The sequence below is a fragment of the Vicugna pacos genome, chromosome 11 (genome assembly GCF_048564905.1).
Source record: "Vicugna pacos chromosome 11, VicPac4, whole genome shotgun sequence".
Classification (NCBI taxonomy): Eukaryota; Metazoa; Chordata; class Mammalia; order Artiodactyla; family Camelidae; genus Vicugna; species Vicugna pacos.
In genome coordinates, this window is record NC_132997.1 from 37,888,548 (window position 1) to 37,905,761 (window position 17,214).

The 17,214-nt window shown below is 46.9% G+C and overlaps 1 protein-coding gene across 1 annotated transcript; it reads left to right on the plus strand.

Moving 5' to 3' along the window:
- The first annotated feature begins 14,577 nt into the window (after window positions 1-14,577).
- On the plus strand, window positions 14,578-17,214 carry FAM170B (family with sequence similarity 170 member B). The gene is made up of 2 exons (XM_006216109.4): window positions 14,578-14,704; window positions 16,022-17,214. The coding sequence occupies exons 1-2, from the start codon at window positions 14,593-14,595 to the stop codon at window positions 16,783-16,785; spliced, it is 876 nt and encodes a 291-aa protein (XP_006216171.3). The 5' UTR covers window positions 14,578-14,592; the 3' UTR covers window positions 16,786-17,214.

Sequence of the window (17,214 nt, forward strand, 5' to 3'; positions counted from 1 at the left end):
GTATACTGTAAATTCAAGAAGAGTCCTAGAATAAAAAAAAAAAAAGGTAAGGGGAGGATGGAAAACAGTTACAAGCAATTATAAGCCACAGGGCAGGAGGAAATAAACAAAGAGAAAGAGAAAAAGCAGGAGGAGGAGGAAGAGGCTGTCAGAAGGGGAGGAATAAACAAGAAAGTATCATAAACAGATAACAAATCAGGGTAGCAAAAATAAGCATAATTACCTAAAAAATGTGAATTAGTTAAATTCACTAAATCCACCCATTTAAAACAAACATTTATTTTGACTTAAAAATTCGGCTGCATGCTATTATAAATATAACTAAAGCAAAAACTACAAGAAGATTAAAAATAAAGGGATGAAAAAAGTTATACCAGGCAGATGCTAACAAAAAATATGACAGATGTAAAAAGAGTAATATCAGGGAAAAAACTGAATTCAGGTAAAAAGTTTGACAAAAGACAGAGAAGGATATTTGACAGTGATATTAGAAGCATCATGAAGCTTTGTGTACCTGACGACATAGCTCTGAAATAAAAATAAAGCATGGTACCCACAGAGGGAAAGAGCGGGAAGTTTTAAACCAGCTCTCCAAGCATCAACATGTCAAGTTGGGATCTTCAATTAGGCCACAGAGAAGCAAAAATAATCTCAACAGATTATAAAGGATTGAGATTATGTGCTCTACATTTACTGACCCCAGTCAAATAAAAATCTGAAAATTTTGAAAAGACTAGTACAAAAATATTTCTTTGCTTGGAAATGTTAAAATATGAAAACAAAACAAAACAAAACAAAACAAAAATCCTGAGGGATTCTGAAGCTGGAAATAACAGAATAGTGTATCATTCAAACCCTTCTCCTAATAATATTATAAACTCAGTACAAAATACAATAAAGTAATAACAAATGGAAAGGCACCACAGAGCCCCCTACAGCAGATGGAGGAGGAAGCCTGACCCTAGAAAGAAGTAGGTGGCCTCCTCGTTTACCCGGCTCTGCTCCAGAGGGCACATCCAGTCTACTTGGCGAACAGGGCAATAGAAGAGTTTAAGCAGAAAGTGGCTGTCTTACTGGGATGGGAAGACAAAGATTGGGATTTGAAGCTGTCATAGTGGCCACAAATTTAGGAGAACAATCCCCTAAAGGAAGCAGCCTTAGAGGTGGAGCCCCACAATCTTCTTTAAAATTTCCCTTACATCCTTGGCTGACTTCTAAACTGGGCATGCGCAGGGTGAAATTGCCAAGGCGTTCAGTGGAGGACCACAGCTGGAAGGCTAAAAAGAGCTGGGCAGAGATTCCAGCAGCTGTCCTGCCACTGAGAGAGAGTTTGAAGATCAAATCTGGCCAAATTAAAGGGATGTGGTGTGATGGTTAATTTTATGTGTCAACTTGACTGGGCCACAGTGTCTGGATGTGCGGGCAGACATTATTCTGGATATTTCTGTGACAGTGTTTTTGGATGAGATTAATATTTAAATTGGTGGACTTTGAAGTAAAGCAGATTGCCTCTCATGATGAGGGTGGGCCTCATCCAATCAGCTGAAGGCCTGACTAGAACAAAAGACAGATTTCCCTGGAGTAAGAGGGAATTTGGCCAGCATACAGCCTTCAGACTTGAACTGCAGCATTGGCTCCCCAACATTTTTTGCCTTTTAAGCATTCCGTCATGCTTTTATTGCTTAAAATCATTTCCAAGGTCCTACTCAGTTTTTTCATGGGTACTATTTAAAAATTTTTATTACTATAAACTACACATAATGAAATTTCTTGTGTGCCTTCTTTTGGCACAGACCTGAGAACTTCTCTAGGGCAGACACAATTTTTATTCCTAAAACCACGGTGTGCGTGTGTGTGACATGGCCAGTGTGAAAATGGTCTGAGTAATAGTATGATAGATAATGATATTATCCCCTAATATTTGGGGAAGCCTGGTCTCCAAGGCTGCTGGATCCATATATTTGAATGGAAGCACACCCTACTCCGGCCTCTTTGTCCTGGTCTGCACCTGGCTCCAATGCCAGAATGCCCTTGGAGAGAGTGAGAGAAATTAGAGCTGCTTCTGCCAGCCTGAGGGGCAGCCTCCAGTGGTCGTGGCCAAGAAAGCCCTCAGGGAGAGAAGCAAAGTGGACAGAATGAACTGTGAGATCGCTTTGGCAGAAAGAGCGCCAACATGGTAGAAACAAGAGTGGGGAAAGGACAGCCCAGTGCCTGGGTGAGGCTGGGTGAGGCCGGGGCTGGGGACACTGGGAGGACAGCTGCAGGTACGGGCTGAGTCAGGCTGAGGGAGACATGTGGGTGTCAGGAGAGGTGATGTGAACGAAAAACACTGCAAGCCATATCAGTAAACAAAGAATGCTGAAGCCATCAAGACATCAGCCACTGCCGCCACCCCCCCACAGTGAGCTCAGACAAGCCTGCAGCCCGGCTTCTGCAGCCACCCACAATGGTACCCTCTGAGGGGACTCAGAATAAGAAAGGACAGGATACTGGCCCTAGGTAGCTGGGTGCTTGTCAAAGGAATACAATGATCTCAAACGTTTGCTCCTTCCTATATATAGACAAGCACTTAATTCTTTAACTTGAAATGTCTGGTTTTCTTTAACAGTGATCTTTAATGTTCCGATTACCTGGTCTTTGTTGTAAAACTCCTATATATCCTGGCTCCGCCCCTCCCTCTTCGGTGCAGGCCCTCAGAGCGATCTGGGAGGCTGTCATCCCGGGCTCGAAGGGGTTCGAGTCCTTGAAAACATCTGCCAAATAAAACATAACTCTCAACATTTAGGCTGTGCATTTTATTTCAGTCGACAGCGGGATAAGCAGGAGGACCGGCAAGGCTACACTTCTGTCTCTTCTCTGCTTTGGGAGGAGTAGCTAGCTTGGAGATGATGGCTGTCATTTCCGTCAGCTGGATGCTGTGATATGGAATAGGCCTTCAATCAGAATAGGACTCACAGGAGTGATGGCAGGCATGGACCCCAGGCACTCTCGGCTTGTCATAGGGGCTGTGAGTCTACTCCTGGCTCATCCCCGAAAGAACCAGCAGTGTTGGAGAGGACCACGTGGAGGGTTTTATGCATCTGGATGGCAGAAGCTTCCCCTCCCAAGACGCTCCAGGCAGAAGGGCCTGACTTCACTTCCCCACAGAGGACGGTGGGCAGGTGAGCAGAATGGCTGGAAGGGAATTTGCCCCTCAAAGAGAAGTTTTCCTAGGCAAGTGTAACTTTTTAGAGAGGAAATAATATCTAAAGAAGCTTTTTTGGAAGTTGAGCCACGTCAAACCCTTGATGTCCCGACAAGGAAAAATGGATGCCAGCCAGGATGGATATGAAGGGGCCTCAAGCTGGCTAAAATCATCTCCTTTCATCAACTTCTTATGTGAGGATGACAATGACTCACCCAGATGACAGAAGAGGGGTGAGAAGGGGGAGGAGGAACGGGCACAATCCCAGGGTGGTGACAGGAGGGGACTGACACCTGGGCCCTGCAGCTAGGGGCTGGTCACGCTCTCAGACATCATCTGGTCCTGAAGGAATGCCTCCACCCCCTCCCCCGTTCCCAGTGGGGATCCCGTGTCTCTGCTCTGAAAGCGATGAGGGAGAGGAACAAAAAGTCAGATTCAGGCCAAGGACAAGAGAGAAAACTTAAGTGGAGTGTAACTTGTAAGCTTCAGCTATTGTTCATGAAATCAACTAGGCATTTTGGCTCCAAAGGGAAACGTCTCTTCAAATTAAGGATCATTTACAACGTGTGCTTAGCATTCGCCTGGCACAACTTGAACATTGTAAAGCTGCCTCAGCCTTTATGAGATTGAAATGGTGCCCAGGTTGGGGCGCATGCTTGGTCTTGAAGGGGCTCAGTTGCTCCGGAGGGATGGATGGCGGTGGGTGGAGGAGCTGAGGGCTGGGACAGTTGTCCAGAGCAGGTGGGAAGGGACGTGGAGGTGATTCTGGTGGGGACTGATGACAACCCCACTTGCTGTGATGGGGAAAGTCTGCACCCTGCAGACGGACACAGGTCCTAGGTTGGAAACCTGGTTTACAGCCTCGCAGCTACTTGACCTTGGGCAAGTTAGACAAGAAAACTGGCAGGAGTGGAGGGGCTGGGGGTTCTCCAGGACCCTCGTAAGGATTAAACAATATAAGGAAATGCATTGCGCTGTGATGGGTTGGTGGTAAATAGATGCTTGTTTTTTTAAATTTTTTATTGACCTGTAGTTGATTTCCAAAGTTAGTTTCAGGTATACAGCCAAGTAATTCAGTTATACGTATACATACATACATATTTTTTCTTTTCAGATTATTTTCCATTATATGTTATTACAAGAAATTGAATATAGTTCCCTGTGCTATACAGTAGGTGGATGCTCATTTTTCTGTTTTATGAACTTGGAGACGAGAAGACAGAATCTTGCATGGGCTTTCCGCCCATTAGGCAACCAGAACAGCTAATTCAGGTCTCAAAGTGCTTGAAGCCCAGTCATGCTCAGGTTCCTCAGACTCAGTCTCTCCAGCAGCCCCCAGGGCCACAGAGGCTGCCCTGCCCGGCCCCCAGGCCCACCCGGCCCAGCCCGGCTCCCGCCTGCCCCCAGGCCTCCCTCCTCTTCCCAGCAGCATCCCGGGGCCTGCTTGCCCAGCTGGCTTTGATCAGCCTCTCACTGAGCCACTTTTCTGTTTTCCTCCCTCCTTGTTTATGTTTCCCTGCAAACAAATGTCATGTCTTTCCCACGGGCTTCTCTCTAGCCAGTTTGTTTTAACCCTGCATAAACAGGGCCACGTTTCTGCTCTTCATCCCAGCCTCATTTTCTGCACCCTTTGAGCCCAATGCTGCCCTCTGACCCAGAGACTGACACCAGTCCTGAGGTCCTGGGTGCAGGGACGTGCCCATGGGGCCTGATCTGAAGCATCTTGGGGATGGAGGGGCAGGAGGCATGGGGTTTTGCAGAATCTTACTTGTGGGCCTTGGAGATATATATATATACACATATATATGTATATATATATATGTATGTGTGTATATATATATGTGTATATATATATATATGTTTAAAAATTTCGTTAGTATTTAAATAAAACCAGAAGTAATTTATTGCTTCTTTTCTTACACGTTTATAGTCCAAAAATTAGAAATTAAGGATCACTGAAAGGATGGTGGAACCCCTTTTCCAAAGATAAATGTTGTTCACTTTTTGGTATGTATTGTTCCAGAATTTATATGGGATTGTATGGTACAGTGGACCTTTGAACAACACGAACAACACGAATTTGAACTATGTGGGTCCACCTATATGCAGATATTTTTCAATAGTAAATATTACAGCTGGTTGACTCCGTGAATGGGGAACCTCAGATATGGGGGGCTGACGGATTATAAGTTATACTCCTGTTTTCAACTGTGTGGGGGATGGGAGCTCCCACCCCACCGCATTGTTCAAGGGTCAACTGTATATGTTTCTGTACTGGGAACATATTTTTTTGGTGTTCTTCATGAACTGCATTGCAATCCTTTGTTTAGTTGTCCCATATTTTATTCGACCCAGTGGCTCTCAAACTCTAGCCTGCATCCAAGTCAGTCACAGAGAGGGCTTATTTAAACCCAGATGACTGGATGCACTGGGGATAGAGCTCAAGAGCCTGCATCTCTAATCAATTCCCAGGTGAGGCTAATGCGACACAATCAATGTAACCTCCTTGCCTGGGACATTGGTTGCGTCTGAGCTCATGAGCGTCAGTAGCACTGTGTTGAAAATGGGCCAGCAAAATCTTGGATACCCTTAAATCTCTGAAGGATACATTCCTAGAAGTGAGATTGCTGAGATTGAAAAGTGTCACAGATTTAAAGTTGTTGCTACATATTGCCAGAACTTTTGTCGCAATTTACATTTCCAACAGAGTATATCAGTTTGGACCTGGGTATATTTAATTATTTAAAAAATAAAATAAAATGTATTATGAAGGGAGGATATAGCTCAGTGGTAGAGTGTGCGCTTAGCACACACGAGGTCCTGGATTCAATCCCCAGTACATCCATTAAAAATAAATAAATAAATAAATAAATAAATAAATAAATAAATAAACCTAATTACCCCCGTCTCCCCCAAAATAAAATAAAATGTGTCCACCTGCTCTAGCTAACCTAACTGAGAAAGCTAGATTCTCATCCCACAGGCTGTGTGATCCCAGGAAACTTCCCCCACTGCTCCGGGTCTCAGTTTCTTCATCCGTTTACGGGGAAAGAATACTCTTAGGTCAACCTTTCTAGGTTGATGTGAGGATCATAAAATGATCGTGGGAGTCAATGCCCTTTCTACACTGTGACCCACGTGGAGGTGGCAAGGGTGGGGGGGTCTGAGCACTTCCTTGAAGAATTAAGATAGAGCCTCTATTGTGAAAACTTCCAGAAAGTTAGAATTACTGGGGAAAATTTACTTAAAAGGCTGGTCTTCACAGCCAGAACTGCGGGCTCCACTAACTGCATGTAGGAGCTTCCAGTGGTGAGATGGTAAACTGTTTAGCAACCTGCTCCCTGCCTGGGATGATGGGGCAGCATGTTGGAAAGCCCTAGATTTTAGCCTTGGCCAATTACCATGTTGTGGATACTCCCTCTAAACCGTCTTATAAGCTGCCCAAATGGCATACAATGTAGTAAAATAATTAAGAATGAATAAATTTGGAATATTTATTACTTTTGTGTGTAACTTATTTACATGTAAGTTTATATGATTTTAATTTTGACAATGATTGTGTTTCACAACTGGCTTGCAAAAAACATCCTTGCAAGATTTAACAACTGGCTTCCGTTAATCAGTACTGGTGGGCCCCAGAACACCGCTGGAGGCTCCTTGTCTGTGAGCTCATTAAAAATGCAAGTCATTTTTCCATCTTTATGGAGGAATAATGCCTGGTTAGCCAACTTCATTTTTCACATTCGGCTGTGGGCTACCCCCTGGCAATCTGAATTATTAGGGTTCCAAACGTTTGGCATTTCTATGTTAAAATAGTCCAGCATTAGGCTTTGGGAGGACTGAGATCCGGGGTCCTGCTAGAATGTTTGGCTCTTATGCAAAGCCGTCAAGCTCCTCCTTCACACGACTTGTGCAGAAGGAAACCCAGCAATATGGGGGAAGCATGCGTTGTTTCCAGAACCTTCTCAGTGAGGTCTTAAGAGATCCGTTTTCAATTGCTGCTATTCTTGCCAATTAGTCACTTTTGCTGGGCTTTATTGTGATCAGTTTAATTCCTTGTGGGTTGGATGGTGAATTCTACAATGTGATGCCTCCTAATCGTATTACTGATGTTCGTGACCTGTCATTTCCCAATAAGCTGGCTTGAATTTGTGATCCGAACGCAAGCTAGTCATACTTCTTTCACAAAGGCAGGTAAGTCATATAAGAAATTGCTTTTTGGCTTGTATAGTGCTATTTCACTGTCATGTACCACTGCCTGTTAACAGAGCCATGTGAATACCCTATTTGTGTTGTAGCTAATAAAGTAATAATAAATTGGCTAGGTTATCTTCAAGTTTTAGGGAATCATTTTAAACCTGTAAGTCAAAATTTAAATTTGATGGAGATGCTTGTAGTGCTTAAATAATTCATGTGTTCTCCTGTCTGATCTTTACCATATTGTTGAATTTCTAATGGTCAGGGTAGACTTGGGCTGGTGTCTGAGGGGAGCTGTCTGTCTTCTGTGCAGTGAATCAGTGTTGACCTTCTTCTCACCAGTCCTAGCGAGGTTTCTCTCTCCTCCCCAGAACTGGTATCCATAGAGCCCAGGATGCTGGCTGATCCAGGTGACAGGTGGTTGGGTGGGAGGCGCATCGCTCCCGCTACTTTCCGCCCATTCCCCGTGCACTGTGGGCAGAACTCCGCCTCATTGGTCCTGAGGTCCCCCCTGAACACACTGATCACATGGAGCAGACGGTCCTTTAGAACCAGACCTGCCTACCAGAGCAAAGTCAAGTGGAATTTATCCTGGGAATGCAAGGCTGGTTCAACATTTGAAAATCAAGCAATGGGATGTGCCACACTAATAGAATGAAGGGAAAACTCTCCACATAATCATGTCAATTGATGTAGAAAAAAACATTCTACAAAAATCAACATCCTTCCATGAGAAAAGCACTCAGTAAACTAGGATTAGAAAGGAACTTCTTCAACACAAAAAAGTCCACATATAAAAGCCGGAAATATTCTCAAAGAGAAAAAACTGAAAGTTTTCCCTGAAGATAAGGCACAAGACAAGGATGCCAGCTTTCACCAGGGCAATTCAACAGAGTGCTGAAGTTCTTGCTAGAGCAATTAGGAAAGGCACCCACATTGAAAAGGAAAAAGGAAAACTCTCTATTTGCAGATGATATGATCTTATGCATAGAAAACCCCAAAGAATCCACACACACACACACACACCCAAAACTATTAGCATTAATAAGCAAAATTCAACAAAACTGAATTTTAAAAAGTTGTATTTCTATACAACAGTAATGAACAATCTGAAAAAAGACATCAATAAAGCAATGTCACTGACATAGCCTTGAAAAGAAAAAAAAATGCCTAGGAATCCATTTTAACAAAGGAAGACAGGGTTTGTATACTGAAAACACACACACACACACACACACACACACACACCCCCCACTATGGAGGGGGAGCTGGCACTGCCCTCCCTCACTTCAGGGGTGCAGCCACAGCCAGCAGCGGATTGGTGTGGTTGAAGGGACTGCCTCATGTGCTGGCCCCTAAGTCTCGGCCTTGGGTTCTTTTCTTGGAAACTTTCCAATGGGAATTTCGCACAGTCTGATCCAGCCTTTCCGGAAGTCCCCCCTTTACCCCCACTTCACTCCTGGAGGGTCTGGGATTGGCTGCAAGGCTTTGGGCGGTGTGCTGGGGAAGGGACAGTGGCTGGCTTCCCCTAGGATGCCTCTACTGTCCATTTCACAAAAGAGACACTTTCTCTGAAGGACTGGGGTAAGAAAAAGCCAAGTCTTTAGCCAAGAGTCTGCAATAGCCATTCCAATGGTGGCCATGAAAAGAAGTCATTCCAGTTCGGCTCTGGTGATCTGTGAGCTGCTTTCCAGTGGGTGTTTCAAATGCCTTGGATGTGAGCTGAAGGCCACATGGGAGTAGTAAGCACAGCACATTTGGAAACAGTGCTAACTCACTGTTGGCCTTTGGGGTCCTGTGATCTTCCCCTCTAAGCTGGAGCCATGCTTCCAGAGGGTTCACTCAGTATGAGTTGGCAACTGATGGCCTCAAAGCTGCATCTGAGGTGGCCTATGGCCAGCACATTTTGGACGTAGAGAGAAGAAAGACCCAGCCCTTTTTCCAGAGCTCCCAGCATGGCTCTCTAAGAACATTCGAAGGGAGTGACCAGCAGCTGGGACCCTGGAGATCCTGGGTCACATGCGTGGCCTTCAGCTGGGATGTCCTTCCTCCCAGCTGAGATCACTTTTCCAAGGAAACAGCTGTTGGAAAAAGACACTTCTGAATTCAAAAATCTCGAACATTTGCAGTCCCACGGAGCCAGAGCTGGACAGGAGGCACGGGGGCTGTGGGCCAAGTTGGGGCTCTGGGGCCTGGAGCGCAGCCAGGGACATGCCCGAGGGCCCTGCCTGAGGGGTGTCCCCCTCCCTGCTCCCTGATGATGGGGGAGTCTTAGGCTGTTTGTGTGGGCATCCTGAGGTTAAGGTCAAAACCCCCAAGACAGCTCCAAGCAAACCACCGGGAAGCAGCAGCCTGTGATTAAGTCTGAAGGAAAACAAAAGCAAAGCTCCCATCCCCGTTTGCTGGGGGAGACTTTAGATTGCATTTCTCTGCGGCTGAGTTTTTTTCCTTCCATGGTCCACTGACTCACTTCTTTTTAAATAGTGACAAGAAGCAACCGAAAATGAACTCAAAAGATCATACTTCTCTCCTCTGATACTCAACTTATCTTCTGGCACTTTCTCTGGAGGGTTAGCCCAAAGTTAAGGTGGTCATTAGTTCCCAGGAATTGGCTTTCACAAGGATGGACTCCCTAGCCTGGAGCCAGCCCTCTACGTGGCCCGTAGCATCTGGGGCATCTCGGTGTTTCCCTGCCTCCCTCAGTGTTAAGTCTGATCATGGGAGTTTTTGGCGGGGGCTGGTACCCTCTCAGGGCACCCTATTCTCTAGGGTGAAAAGAGGCACATTGCCCACTTAAAACACTTTACACAGCAGCTCAGCCACAGAAATGCCACAACCCGTGCACCACACCGGGTCACGTCGGGCTCCTTGGCCAAGCGCACAGGCTATTTCTGGAAGCTCATCAGCTCTGGGGGGAATGATCTGATTCTCCCTGTAGCCTAGATTGTGGCACAAGCCGATCTCTGGAGTTAGAAGGGAAAGGAAGCGGGAGGTGGCGTCTGCTTCCTGCTGGGTCTGTGGCTGCTTTGTTTCCTGTTCGCTTCTTCTCAGCTGAGAAAAAAAAAAAAAAGAGTGGGGGAGGGGCTGGGAAGAGGAGGTTTTGGAAGAGAAGTTGAGACTGGAAAATCCTCCAGGCTTGGATTTTGGTGAGGTTTCAGGCTCGCCTGTGATGTGTGAAATGAGTTGGCCGGGAGTCAGAGCTCCGAGAATGTGCTGCGTTAGTCCTTTTGGGGTTCTGCACTCCATCCCTGCCGGCCTCGGAGTTCTTGGCGAGGCTGGAGACCCAGCTGGAAAACTGCGGGGGCTGGGACACAGGGGAATGGGTGAGCCTGGGCCGTAACCATCCTCCCCAGCCTTCTCCCGGGAGGGCAGGAACCCCGTATGGGTGGCCTCGAGGCTAAGTATCCCTGTGGAGCAGGAGGAGTGGCTGGGACAGAGGGTCTTTCTGTGGCTGGAAACAGCCCAGAGGCCACATGAGGGTGAGGGACAGTGGCATATTTTGGTGGGGCTTTGCTCTAAGCCGCCCCTGGGAAGCAACCCATGGGGGACAACCCCCAGCAGCCTGACAGAGCATCCCTGACTTGGGGCTTGGCATATCAGCACCCCACTTCATGTCTCCTACCTGCACCTCAGCTAACCCCTTGGAGTCTCAACCTGCCTCCCTCTATAGTGGATGGTTAATGGTGCCACTCAGGTGGGATGGTTGAGAGGGTTAGAAAGAATATGTGTAGATTCGGGGGCAATAAAGGAGCTGACCCCAAGTAACTTTGGAAAATAGTGTTGCTGACTAGGAACTGTAAGGCTAAAGACAAAAGGAACTGTGCAGAAACATGGTACTCTTGTCGGTAGCTTCCCAAGGGGGTACGGGTTAACAACCCTGCAGCTGCTGTGCTGAATACGGAGACTGAACAAGTCAGTAAAAGGATGGAGGGTGGTGGGAGCCGCAGCAGGACGGTGCAGTGCAATCCAGACGCTGGTCAAATGAGCTGTCTCACCGGAACATACTTAAACACTGCATGGAAAATCAAAGTCTGTTAAATGACTATGGCTGAGTAACAAATTGCCCCAAAACTTAGGGTGTGAAACTACACCTGCTTACATTCTCTGAGGGTCAGGAATTTAGGCAGGGCAGAATTTGTCTCTGCCCTGAAATGTCTGGCGCCCCAGCTCGAAGATTCAAAGGCTGGAAGCCAGAATCATCTGCAGGCTCGTTCACTCTCACATCTGGTGTTTGGCTGGGACCTTTGCCGGGACGTTGGCTGGAACACTTTCATATGGTCTGGGCTTCCTCACACCGTGGTGGCTGAGTCCAAAGGAGAGCGGAGAGAGAGAGACAGAGAGAGAACCAAGGGGAAGTCATATTGTCTTTTATGATCTAGCATCGAAAGTCTCGAAGCATCGCTCTTCTGCATTCTACTGGTGGAGGTAGTTACAAAGTCCACTCTGGTTCAGGAAGAGGGACCCTGCCTCTCCATGGAAGAGTGTCACCTTCGCTTTTTAAGAAGAGCACATGGGATGGGGAATATATTGGTGTGGCCATGTTTGGAAAATACCTACATTCTCTCACAGCCCCACTAAGCTTTCTCCCTTTCCCTGAGGTCACTACTGTTCCCAGCGGGGGTGCGATTACCTTTTCTGTGTCTTTGCACTCATTGGCAGGATAGGCTTGGTTTAGGGCTTTGGAGGGAAGAGGGTAGCATATTTAGTTTATCTCTAAGTAGAATTCCCTTACATTTTGCTTTTTTTCACTAAACATGAATTATTAGTACATGCAGATTTCTTTATTGCAGTATAATATTCCATGGCTTGCAATTATTTTGTAATAGATTTAGCCATGTCTTTACTTTGATGGATCTTTGAAACATATCCTTTTTTATATTATGGACAACCCTGTAGTCAATATTTCTCTACCTGCTATTTTAAATGCACATAGCACAAAATGTGATCGTTTCCCAGGAAAGAGAGGTTAAGTAAACTGCTGAGGGAAAGAGCATGATTTTTTTTTTTTTTACACTTTTAACTGTAATGAGTGCTCCTTTGAGAAAGGCAAGTCACACTGTTACCAGCAGAGTACAAAAATGTTCATTTTCTCTTGTTCTCACCAGCAACTGTCATTCTTTTTAATTCTTGCTTGCCTTGTGAGTGAAAACAATATACGTATATCATGTGTTTTTAATTTGTAGCTTCCTTCTTACAGCTAGGTTGAACATCTTCTCACATGTTTATCAGCCATCTGTCCTTCTTTTCCCTGGAATTGCCTGTTCATTTCCTTGACTGAACTATTCCTTTCACTTTTACTAAAAAGCAGAGATACGCAGATTGAAACAGTGAGGTTTTTTTTTTCTTCAAGCAATGAAATTTAAAACAAGATGACAAAGATTCTCAATGCTTGTGATGATTGATTCACTGAAGTTTAGAAAAGCCACCCTGTAATTACAAACGTTAACTTATATTTCCTTCCTAAACATTTAAAATTAAAATGCAACCCCAGAACCACATGGAAATATTCTTAGTTGTTTTATACGCAGTGAGAAAAAAATTGAGTTTTAAAAATAGTGAACAAAAGTTTTCAGCATCATTTATTGACTGAGTCTTTTTTTCTCTCCCAGACTTTTGTTATTTATTTTCTCTCTTAAAAATTCAAATACATGATGTGATCTTCTCTTGGACAAACTTTGTCTTCCATTGATCTATTTACATTTTTGTGCTGGTATCCTTTGTTTTCATAAGACAAGTCTCTGGACTTACTAGGTAAAAAATATACAGGCAGTGTCGGCATTATTTTCAGGATATTGGGATTATTGCAATCCATCATCTTTTGGAGCTGTTTAGAATGCAGGATCCAGAGGAAATGAGTAGGTGAGATGAGCAGGGGTCTGGGGGTACGGGGAGAAGTGTTTTGGAGGATGTGCATTCAATTCCTAGGACATCCTGAAGCAGAGAGAGACAACAGGTAGGAAGGCATGCCCGAGTGATTGTGTGGAACGCAATTTGTGCAGGTGGAGAAACAGGAGGGGACGCTGAGTCGTGGGGTGAGAACCAGCCTGCCTCAGGGCTGCAGAGATCTGAGGTGCAGAGAGAAGGCAGCTTGCCTTGGTAGGCATGATCTCGTCAACCCATCCAAATACTGTCCAGAGTATTTATCATTTATTCATTCAATAATTTGACAATTATCTCTAGCATGCTTGTTAATGTGTCAGTGTAGTCTAGGTGCTAGTGACGTAATGGGGGAAATGGATGATGTCTCTCTCTGACCTTTAAGGAGGAAATTGATGAGGAGAGCCATTATGCATATACACCACACACGACGGAGTCTGAGGGGCATAGATGCGCTTGTGAAAAGTCAAGCAGGGTGGGTGAGAGAGATGGAGGGTGAGGAGTGTGGTTTTCCTGAGGATAAGTTCTGTCTCAGCAGAGGCTACAGTGACAGAGAGAGCCACGTGGGGCCCTGGGGGAAGGCGCTCCTGGCAGAAGGAGGGGGCGAATGCAAAGTCCCAAGCAGAAGGAGAGTGAGCAGAGAAGGGGGAGACGTGGGGGGGCGTCGCGGGACTCAGGAAGGGAGGGCCAAGGGAACTAGTGGGGCAGGGTGGGGACTTCGGAGCAGCGGGGAGGAGGTGAGATTTCTGGTCACCTGCTGCTTCCACAGTTCAAGGTAGGCCCACCTGGATGTTGGGTGATGACAATACGTACATGAGCGTGTGTGTGGTTAAGCGAATGTGGTCTGAATTTGTATGTGTGTGAGTGTGTGTGTGTGTGTGTGCAGGCATCTGTGTGTTTAGATGTGTGTTTATGTGTATTTGAGTGTACATGTGCCTGAGTGATGGTGTTTGTGTGCGGGTGTGTATATACATGTGTTCATACGTGTCTGAGTGTCCATTTAGGTGTGTTGAAGTGTTTGTGAATCTGTGTGTGTACAAGTGTTTACCTGTGTGTGTCTGTGCTTTGTTTGAGTCCCTGACAATACACAAGTCAGGAGAGGTCCAGAGGGGCAATGAGATCGTGGTGGGAAGCCTCTCCTGGCATCCCGGAGGGGTCTCTGAACTCGGCATGGGTCACAGAACAGACCAATGTCACTGATGACATCATAGAATAGCCAGGGGCCTGGTGACCACGGGCGCCGAGCAGCCACTCGGGATGGGGGCTTCAGCCCCGCCCCTGCCAACTCTCACCCCACAGCTGGAGTCTGAGCCCCCAGGCACCGGTGTCCAGGCATGAAGCGGCACTTCAAGGACCAAAGGGGAGGACGGTCAACAATGGACAGGGCTACCCTCAGCCTGGCCAGCCCAGAGTCCACAGAGGAGAGTGTGGAAGTGAGCTGGTCAGGTAGGCGGAGAGGGAGGGTGCGGCTGGTGTGTCCCTGGGAGGGAGGTGCTGGGAGGAGAAGGATGCGGTGGGCGCCAGGTGGCCCCTGCTGCTGTTGCCAAAGTGCTTTGTTGGCCAGAAAAAATGGATGGTGGGTGTGACTGAGGCCGCTGTTGTGAGTACATGAGGTGATTCCAGGAGGTGCAAGGATGAAAATATAAAATGTCAGTCATTGCATATTTTAATGCGCTTTGTGATGTGTTCTGTGATTTCAGCAGTGATGTAAAAAGCTCTGATAATAAATGGACTACAGTCAGTCTAGATCATCAGTTTGAAGACCACTATGAAGTGACCACGGGCAGAGCCTAAGGGTCACACCGGCCCTCGGGGCCGAGGGCCCAGCACCAGCTCTGCTACATCAGTCATTTCAAAGCTCTGTGCCTCAGTTTCCTAATTTGGAAAAATTAATAACAATCCAATTTCTTAGTTTTTTTTTTTAATATTACAGAAGTTAAAATATGGCAAGCCTTTAGCACGTATATAGCGGTGGGATCAAGTGCGTGTTCGAGGAAAGGGTGAGATGCCATTGGGGTTAGGCAAGACCCGTCACAAATGCCAGGGGAAGGCGGGGCTGGATGGCCCAGCCAAAGCACTTCCCATGCCTGGTTTTCTAAATGGGCTTTATCGAGCTGTGATTTACTTACACAAACGTCACCAATTTTAAGTGTGCAGTTTGAAAGATTTTGACATTTGTGTAACCATCACCATGATCATGATGCAGAATATTTTCATCACCTTCCGAAAGTCCCTCGTGACCCTCTGCAGTCAGATCCCCCCTCCTTAGCTCCTGGTAACCCCTCATCTGTTCTCTCTACCTGTAGTTTTGCCCTTTCTAGAGATTATCTAAATGGAATCAGGTATTCTATGGCTTCTGTACCCTGACTTCTTCTGTTTAGTGGAATGGACTATAGATTCATCCATGTTTTATACGTAACAGCAGTTCATTCCCTGCTATCAGCGAAGAGAATTGCACTGTATGGACGTCCCATAATCTGTATTCACCAGTTGAATCAAAGGTTTGGTGAAGGGCTTGGATATTATATTCGTACATTAGTTGAACCTCATCATCACATCCGAAACTTACAGATACATCTGTTTATATATTTGATTCCTATCATCACCCCAAGAGAAATGTATGTTATCCCCCACTTTATGGGGAAACAGGCACAGGGAGGTGACAGTACCTTTCCCCGGAGGCTGAACCCTTTTAGAGTCCTCAAGTGGACCGTGGCACTGATCCTTCCAGGGCACTGATGAAAATGTCCTTCCACCTTGCAGGGACCACAGAGAGAGAGGAGCCATCTCTGCAGCCGGTACCGGCCACTCCCCACAAGGAGGACGTCTACTTTTCGGGCAAGGGCCGGAGAATGCTGAGCTGGAGCAGCTCACTGTTGTCCGAGTCCTCCTCCGAGTACCAGTCCTACTCCCAGGACAAGTCTTGCTACTCCTGCACATACAGCGACAAGGATGCTGCCCAGCAAAACATGTGTGCCTTCTACACCCACGTGAAGACCGTGCAGGGCGTGGCCGTGGCCTGGGAGACCGACAGCGGCTTCGAGCCGGTCAGCAGGCAGCCCCGCATCCACGAAGCCGAGTTTATCAGGAGGCAGAGGCGGAAAGGCTCCTCCTTTGAGATGGCATCCAACACAGACCTGCGCTGGGAGCTGGAGGCCAGCAGGAGCAACACCTGCTCAGAGCCGGACGACGTGGAGCTGCTGGCGCCCCTGGAGTGCTGTCTGCAGGAGCTGCGGGACACCCCAGACTGGCTGGTCACCACCAACTACGGGCTGCGGTGCATGGCCTGCTGCCGGGTCTTCCCCACGCTGGAGGAGCTGCTGGAGCATGCCCAGTATGGCATCCAAGAGGGCTTCAGCTGCCAGATCTTTTTCGAGGAGATGCTGGAGAAAAGGCGGGCCCGGGGCCAAATGCAGGAGCAACAACCAGAGGAGGAGGAACAGAGCTGCTCAGACAGTAGCGAACGTCCAAGGTCCCATGTCAAGGTGCTTTCATCAGAGCCACAGACACGGCCGCAGAAGCAGTGAGCTGTGGGTGGTGCGCCCCGCCCTGCCCTCACCTCCGGCACCACAGTGGCTCCTTTCACAGCCAGCAGGACCAAAGCCATCAGGGCAGGGAGAGAGGCTGAGGGCTGGGAAAGGATGCGAGTGGCATGCAGACCTGGGAGGGCTGTGAGAAGGGACAGGTAAGACGCCATCCCAAAGGGCACAGCATTTCAACCAGAGTCCATTTCAAAGCCAGACTCAAGTCTGACAGCAGGTGCAAGATCTGAAGCCCACAAGACTGTAGCCACAGGGATTTCTATTTTTGCTGGTGGTTTCAGTAGGTTACAACTCCCGGGAGAGCCAACTGCTAGTGAAGCTTCAGCCCTATTTTTTTTTTTTTCATTGTTAGAAACCCGTCATATGCCCTAGTTTGATGTCTTATTTTAATGTGATTAAACTTAAATAACTCAA